The following is a 9,082-nucleotide window of genomic DNA, read 5'->3' as shown; positions in this document are numbered from 1 at the left end:
CGCGTCATTATCACGTTTTGTTCTTATCTTTTTCTTTTTTTTTTCTTTTTTTTTTTTTTTGGGGGGGGGGGGGGGAAATAAATTTTGGCGCCCTCGTTTGATCCAATCGGCGATTACTTCAGAATGAATGACATTGCACAGCCGCTGCTTCATTTTTGCCTATATATATAAAATGACATGTGTGAACAAGACATTGTCATTTTGTCCGCGTCATCATCACGTTTTGTTCTTATCTTCTCTTTTTTTATATAAATTTTGGCGAGCGAGCTGAAAATTGTAGTATTTCAGCTTACAAAACATGGAATTCTTGTGTGAACACAATAAACATTGTCATTTTGTCCACGTCATCATCATGTTTTCTTTTTATCTGGTTTGTTTTGGTTTTTTGCCCCCCCCCCCCCCCCCCCATTCTCCCTCCTAGTGCCGTCCGGACGAGTTTTTTCTCGTTTTTTCGTTTTTGGCGCCCCCAAGGAGTGGCGCCTGGGGCACGTGCCCCCCCCCCCCCTCTTGTCCCCCCCCCTGCCCTAGATACGCCACTGCGACTCGGCATAATGCATGTTTCTGTCAAAAGACATGACGCCACGCCATATCACGATTACGTGCGAGACGATGAGATTACGATTTGATGGTTGCCGTCGCGTCGCGAAGTGCCAACGTGTCGTCAAGCAACTGTAGCAGAAGAGGCCAGGCTTTCGCAGTACTTTTAGGTGAGATGATGAATTTAAGTTGATCTGTGAATTTTTAGAACTTTTGGCTTGATTATTTCACACCTAAGCAGTTTTTATATTAAGTATGATAGACCGACATTGGGCATCGTTTAAGTTTCATTCTTACGGCCTACCAGAGGCGTAATAGTCCCGTGTACTACGATTTGTGTTTTGTTGTCATATTCAAATGTGTTCTAAGCCCGACCCTACCTGAAGCCGTCCCGTGGCCGTGCGGAGCACGGCGTTTTTACGGCGACTAGGGCTGTGCCATTGCATTTGTTTGACATGTCATGGCTGACTGACAGAATATAGACGCTTCACCCACCCCCCCCCCCCCGTTCGTACTCGCCATACATGTCCTAGCGGAACTTCTACACAACTAAAATATTAGCTTTCTGCTTTAGTTACCGTCGTAACCGGCTGTGGTGGTAATGAGGATGTCGTCATGTAGAATGTATGTAACGTTAGAGGAGAAAGACTCTTGAAATGAGCATAGAGTCCAATCTTGTATCATGAATGCCATATTCTCAGAATCTTATATTCTTAGTTCTTGTTTATTAATATCAAGAAAGTGGTTTCCTTTAATGATTGCCTTTTGGCATGACATTTGTATTTGTGTGCCTCCTGCCTACTGTTTAATCCCTTTCTATTTTTCTGTCCCGCCTCCTGACAGTGAAAAGCGAATTTTAATATTTAGGTGTCTACATAGCGGGCCTACTTGTACTTGTATAATGTAAAAGTGGAAAATTTCTCAGTGTTGAAATTTTTTGCACATTTCATGCAACCAGGAAACTAGTGCAAAAATAGAAACATGCAAATATATTTTGTTTTCCTTTGTTCCAGTAGATCTAGTTTATGTCTTGATCCTGCAGAATTAACAACACGCAAAACTTATCTTACCCCAGCCAATCATGAAAAATTACTTGTGCGAAAATATCCTGTCTTAGTACAGTAAATTTTATTGTAAATTAATTTCTGCTTCAACCCACCCAGTCAGCATATGTGTGGCAGTGTCTGTGTCCCCAGTTGTATAGCCCTGCCCTTTGGAAGCACCAAACCTTTGAAAAGCTTTGGCCTCATCATGTTTGAAATGTATCTTGAAAAAATGCAGAGAAATGGAAAGAACAAAAATTGGTCTAGTAATGTAATATGGTTGGAAATGGACAATTTGACCATTACATTTCATTTATACCTTCATTGTCCCTGCCTGAGAATGAAATTTGTTGCCAACAAACTAAGTAAACAAAAATCATTCTATTTTTTATCACTTAGCTTCACAAAACCAGTTTTAGTTAAGTTATTCTACAATACTTGTACACTTGCCAGTTAGCCAGTGTAGACACTTACAGTGTATGTATTACTGTTGTTGTTGTTTTTTCACAGCATATTAGATTCAGAAAGCAATGGAATCTGCATCATAAAACTAAACAGGGGCCCATTGCATAAAAGTTACAGTTATGGTAACTTTGCACTCCAATGGTAACTACCATGGCCCATGGCAACAATACTCAACAGCCAATCAAAACTAAGAATTCCGTGGAAGTTACCATTGGATGACAAAGTTGCCATAATAGTAACTTTTATGCAACGGGCCCCAGATTTAAGAATTGTTTCCACAAATGGTAACTGGGAAACATAGCCCAAACGCTCAACGCGAAGCATTATATCTGTGTACAAGGAGCGCCCCGGGGTTACACAAATGGCAAAGAGAGCTTTTAGAAAAACCATTTTAGAAGTGTAACATACATAATCTTCTTTAACTCTTAGAACCGTTATTGAAATTACATGATTTAAAATCACCTGGAACAGGAATTTGCAGTCACAAAGGCTAATTTTGTCCATTATGTTTTGGAGACTTTTCAGCAACAAAGTGGAGATATCGCGGAGACATCTCTGTGACTGAGAAGATGGTGCAGAATTAATACCTGAAAAGAGCAGGCACCAATATCTTTGATCTGACCGATTATGCAAACCCAGTCACTTGTTCCCATACAGTCATCCACTGTACTTTGCAGCCTCCACTACTTGTCTGCTGATGTGAGAGGTTTCACCCTTGTAAAATTAATTCTTCCTTTTTCCTTATATAAACCATATATCATGAAAAAGTTCTAGAAGTGAAATACATGGAATGCCGACTGCATATCCAGTGCACTGAGTCCAGCAGAGTCCCCACAGGTGTTGGGTCATCCACAAGTAGGCGTGGTCAAGTTGGCTTGCTCCTCTGCAACAACCCAAAAGACAAGCATTACCCTACAAATATACATATGTAAACTGTATGCAATACAATGCTTTCTCTTGTTAAAACTTTCTTATCTTAAACAAACCAAAGGCATCATTTACCAGGTATGAAAGAAAATTCAGTTCTGCAGGTGGCAGCTCCACAGTATCATACCAACCAATCCATATACTGTATAAGCTGTTATTTTTGCATACAGATATTTTTGTGTATAATTTTTGTGAATGAGGAGGTCTCGAAGATTTTTGGGAGTTGTTGTTTTCACGAATGGAAACCTTGACTATCAGTAGTGTGTTACATGTGTATTAACCTAGTGCCTATAGCGACATTTTTGCATGTTGTTAAATTTGCGGTCCAAGAGTGATTTCGCGAAAATAACAGCTTGTACAGTTTTGGGTCTACTGTACTTGATACTATTGAGTTTTGACCACATTATGTTAGCCAGGTAGCAGCAGATGCAACTTCAACCTCATGATGATTGATGATGAAAAATAATGTTATTGCCTAAATACTTCAGAGAACTGAGAATCAGTCATTTCACATTTATTTTACAGTTACTTCCATAGCTAGGATGACAGCCCATATATCACTGAATAAGCAGCCTGGTGGATTTACAGCAGCTAGAGCTATTATATTTCTAGCTCTGTGTCTCTACCATGTGGATGTTGCTTTTGCGGATGAAGCGGGACCAGGAACAAATTCAGAAAGTTCCTGGACAGACTTCTGGTTGGTGCGCCTGGGCCTGAATGTCCTAGGCTACTTGTCCGTGATTGTTCCAGCCTGGTTGGTGATCCGATACGTCCGCAGCTCCGGCTACCTGGAGAGGGGAGGTGAGGAGGCAGATACAGCTGGTAGGAATTGGTGCAGAAGAGAAGTATAAAAATTTCTGCTGCTTGCTGTGAATCACTTTCAGTTCTGAATTCTGTTGATATGTGTGACACATCTGCACCAGACTTTTCCTGCTGACATACAATGTAGGTATTAAAAAGGAAAACATCTGGCCTTTAACCCTTTGTAACATGTCAAAAATAGCTCATCTCCAGATTCAGATGCCTGATGTTGTAAGCGTGTATAGACATGCACAGGAAAGGAATTTGTGAAACATACCACCGCACAATGCAGCATTTAGTGCATTTAAGTGACAGTGACATTTCATTGAACATCTTATGTTATATACGCATTGCACCAATGTAGCACCACTAACGTTCAGCTGTCTGGACATGTGTTTTATTAACATTTTCATGAGCACATTTTACTTTAGCAATGACTGAAATTAGTCATTCATGTCTGCTTGCTTTAAAAATCTGAAAAAAAAACAACAACATAAATTTGTTCCATTTCAAATACAATTGAACCTGCACAGAGTGACCACTCATGGGCAATGTCAGTTTGCCCTTCATGCATACATGGCTAGTATAGGCAGGTTTATGTCAAAGTAGAGTTCAGCACATAGATTATGATCAATGATAGCCATAATATACACATCCCTTTGAAGTTAATGAGGTGTATAGTACTGATTTATAAATATTTTTTTTTCTCAAAAATGAATAAGTGCAAAGAAAAAAAGTCCCCTGTTTATTGTCTTTTTACTAACACTCAGTTGGACTGGCCATAGAAGTGATTTTTGTGTGACATGCAGAAACTCTTATACTACATGGGAGTGCAGTATGGGAGTGTAATGATCAAAAAACTAATTTCCTTATATAGGTACACAAGGTCATTAACATGGATATATCTTTGTGGAATTTTGTAGCAGCTGCATTAAGCAAGTGACCAGTACAATTTGTATTGAAAAGTTGCCATTAGAACAGATTTGAAAGTACACAGATTTTTTTTTTCATCCAACCATTTAATGCTTCAACAGTATCATCTTGACTTTCTTTTTTTTTTTTTTTTTTTTACATTTGATTAGAAAGCAGTTAACTTCACTTGCAATATTCAATGAACAGTTTCTTGTTTTAGGCTGATTGGTCTGTGATTGGCAGTGTACTATATTGATGCCTTCAGATAATAGCAGCTTGCTATACCAGCAACTTGCAAAATCACTCCAAAGTTTTAGTTTAAATCAGAATGAAAATGCTTTATTAGTGTGCTGTTATCTTTCCTTACTGTGTCCAATTTGATTTAAACATAAAGGTGGCCAAAAGGAGAAATGTGAGGATAATTTTCGAATTCGATGTAATTCCTTTCAGGGTATGGCTGTTGGTTCCGAACTGTTAAATCATGTGTGGCAGGAGCGGACGAACAGAAGGCTTCGTTGGAAGAAGGTGGAACCAAAGGGACTAGTACGGACAAACCCAAGGTTTGTGTCTCCTCTTGCTCCCGTTAGTCATCACCGGATGCATCCTTGTGATGTATTTTTTTATGTGTGGTCATTTGTGTTCCTTACATTTGATGTGTTATACATTCTGTTTTGGGGGTCTATGGTCATGATAGGTTTCTGTTTGTTTGAAGATGCTAGATGATTTTTTTATGTGTGGTCATTTGTGTTCCTTACATTTGATGTGTTATACATTCTGTTTTGGGGGTCTATGGTCATGATAGGTTTCTGTTTGTTTGAAGATGCTAGCAGTCTAGGTGCTACTGATCAAAGAAAACAAACAAAAAATAATAATTTGACTGAGGCAATCTATCCACAAAAACGGTGTCCATATTTTCAATCCAAATGCAATGCAGAAAAGAAATGACGCAAAATTTCATGAAAGTGATGTGGGTACAGTGCACTCCCGTTACAACGAACACGGTCATAACGAAATTTCGTTATAACGAAGTAAACTTCTGGTCCCAAAATTATCACCATTAAAGTCTATGGTACAAAATTCGCTTATAACGAACACGGTTATAGCGAAATTTCCGTTATAACGAAGTCTTTTCCGAGCGCCACAGACAAAGAAAAACAAGAGAAATGTGCTCCATTATAACGAAATGCGAATTGCTTTCGAAAATACGTAGCGGAACAAGCATTTACAGCGTCTCTGCATGGGCGAATGCTTCACATCACTACGTGTTCGCTCCTTGTGTCACGCACAGTTTCTGAAGGGAGCGTTTAATATAGTAACACAATAATCCCAAGGCACATTTTACATAGCTTTCCAGTGTATGCTAAGGATTCAGCAAACAGAATATGATATATATGCATGGTTTCCTTGTTTTCGTTATATATTGTATTGTTCGGTTATAACGAAATTTCGTTATAATGAAAGAAAACTGCCGGTCCCGAGCATTTCGTTATAACGGGAGTGCACTGTATATACTACAACACTATGCTCACATATGAACAATGCTCTGCTTGTGAGTAAGTTTCCTATATCAGAGCATGTGTGAATGCATCACTATGGACGAAAAAAATTGCAGAAATTGTTGGATGCCAAAGATTCTCATTCAATGACTTTTGTCAGCTTTTTTTGCTACACTTGGTACTGTAGACTGTCACAAAAATCATAAATATTGTGGAAGAGATCAGGGTAGTTAAAACATGTGCATAGATACTGTACATTGAATTGGAAAATATGCTCTGCACATAAATGTACTTATTCTCTCCCTCTGTAAATACAGTTAGTGCATACTCTTGAGTTTTAATAAGTTTCTAGTATCTGTTTATTCAAGGGTCGTCACAGCTGGTCAAATTAATCATTCACATGTGCCACCTGCATGAAAAATTTTTTCTAGCTTTCATGCAACTCTCATGTATGCATTGAGCAAATACACTGTATGTTCATATTTTGCTCAAAAGCATATTGGGAGTTGAATGACAATGTTTAATTTGCATCGGTAACACAAGGTCGTTGCTCTTTCTGTTTTAAGTGAGAAAGTAAAAATAATGATTGATATTAGGTAATTGCTTTTCAGTGTTTAATGGGGAAAATGCAACTATGACACATTCTGCTGCATTGTAGAAAGAAGATTTCTCTAGTGGAATGTGTGTGAAAATATCAAAAGAGGAAGACTCACAGGATTAGGATAATAGAAAGAGGTAGTGGAAAGAAAGTCATGTAGAGAGCAGTAAGATATGTGTATAAATTTCAACGGCGTACCACCTTTTTTATGACCTGGTCCACTCTCTGTACATTTCCATGTTAGATGTGCTATTTGATCACCAGGAGGTAACACAAAATACTGGTACAAATTTCTGTAGTCAGTAAATGTACCCAAGTGATATGAGAACTTTTATCTGTCCACCATGAGCTAATCAACCTACTTCTAAAACATTTGATATATTGTATCAATTTTAATGCCAGTGAAACTGGTAATTATATCTTGTTTAAAAATATCTGGATATGCAAAATGTGTTTCATATGTCTGCCTGCATTTTCATTGAAATTTACTACAACTTACGGCAATCAAGAGTAAGAGAAACGTTCACTATCAAAGACATGTTGTAAGGGCTGTGAAATTTTGTCATGATTTGCTGACATACATTGTACTGAAATCAAGCACAATTTCTTGCATTAAAACTGTGTTACTCTCTTATCAGCTTTTGCTTCCTTATTTGTCAATCTGTACATTCTGCATTTTAATGACTGTCAAATTGCCATTAGCTCAAATGTGTCACCAAGAATGCTTTGCTTTTTGCTGAATATAGGCCAACCGTGGCTTTGTGCTGCTGTTCTGTGTGGCGGGTCTCCAGGGTTCATACCTCACGTGGGGAGTTCTGCAGGAACGTATCATGGCACACGAGTACGGCAAGGACGACACCAATCCAGGGGAGAAATTTACAAATTCCCAGTTCCTGGTGTTCATGAATCGCATCCTGGCCTTCATAGCAGCCCTCCTCGTCATGACCTTCACCACACAGCCGCGCCACACGGCACCGCTCTACAAGTATTCCTACTGCTCCCTGTCGAACATCCTCAGTAGTTGGTGTCAGTACGAGGCCCTGAAGTTTGTGACCTTTCCAACGCAGGTCCTGGCCAAGGCTTCCAAGATCATCCCTGTGATGCTGATGGGGAAGGTCATGTCCGGCAAGTCGTACGAGTACTATGAGTACATCACGGCCGGCATGATATCTGTCGGCGTGACAATCTTCCTGTTGTCGCAGGGGGATGATCACAAGGGTTCCACAGTCACCACCGTGTCGGGGGTCATCATCCTCATCGGCTACATGACCTTTGACAGCTTCACCTCCAACTGGCAGGCAGAGCTGTACAAGTCCTACAACATGTCCAGTATACAGATGATGTTTGGCGTCAACCTCTTCTCCTGCCTCTTCACGAGCTGGTCGCTGATCGAGCAGGGCGGGTTCCTCGAAGGGATCGATTTCATGCTCAAGTACAGCACCTTCATGTTCCACGTGGGGCTGCTGTCGCTATGCTCGGCCACTGGGCAGCTGTTCATCTTCTACACCATCTCCCAGTTTGGAGCCGTCATCTTCACCATCATCATGACCACCCGTCAGGCGCTGGCGATCCTCCTCTCCTGCATCATCTATGGCCATCCCCTCAACCTCCAGAGCATCACAGGAGTTATCCTGGTCTTCATTGCACTCTTCCTCCGTGTGTATGCTCGCCAGCGCAAGTCTGGACAGAAGTCGAAACCCAAACCACCACAAGAAGTATCCAGCCCACAGAATAAAACATGACTAGGAAAGCACAGTCGTACCCACCACTTGTAAGATGTGCTATTCTATAGCTTTCAGAAGTGTAGATAACATTTTTCGTGTATGTATATTTTTGCAGTAACTAAGTACTGCCTCAGATATTTCTACTGCTTAGCTCACCATTTTTCAAAAGTCTTTCTGTCTATTATCTGAACTCATTTGCTTGCAAACCTTGAATTCAGATATGTTTAAACCTTACTAAATTATGAAGTTATTCAGTTTATACTTATGGCAAAGTCACGCTTCGCCATTGTTTTCTACTATTTAGTAATACATAATTTTGTTACAAAGTTGATATTCAGGAGTCAAGTATCTTCTCATTTAGAACCAGCATATATAGATACAAATGTACTACAGCTACGCAACATTTGCCTATTAATACTGCTGACATATCCTTTTCAGACTAAACGATTTTCATCAGGTACACCTGTGGATTTCTTTTTTTCAATCTGAAAGTGTCTCCGAGTAACACCGCTGAAATGCCCAGATGGAAATTTGAGCAAAAATTGGCCCTCTGGGCCCCTGGGCAGCTCTTAATGGTGA

The 9,082-nt window shown here is 39.8% G+C and overlaps 1 protein-coding gene across 1 annotated transcript; it reads left to right on the top strand.

Annotated features, from left to right (window-relative positions):
• Positions 1-625: 625 nt before the first annotated feature.
• Positions 626-9,082, top strand: LOC140235888 (adenosine 3'-phospho 5'-phosphosulfate transporter 1-like). Its single transcript, XM_072315883.1, has 4 exons — positions 626-707; positions 3,498-3,773; positions 5,136-5,245; positions 7,526-9,082. Exons 1-4 carry the CDS (start codon positions 626-628, stop codon positions 8,519-8,521), a joined length of 1,464 nt encoding a protein of 487 aa, XP_072171984.1. The 3' UTR covers positions 8,522-9,082.

The sequence above is a fragment of the Diadema setosum genome, chromosome 1, assembly GCF_964275005.1.
Source record: "Diadema setosum chromosome 1, eeDiaSeto1, whole genome shotgun sequence".
NCBI lineage: Eukaryota > Metazoa > Echinodermata > Echinoidea > Diadematoida > Diadematidae > Diadema > Diadema setosum.
Note: the sequence above shows the minus strand (reverse complement) of the source record. Positions and strands in the feature narration are given on the sequence as shown.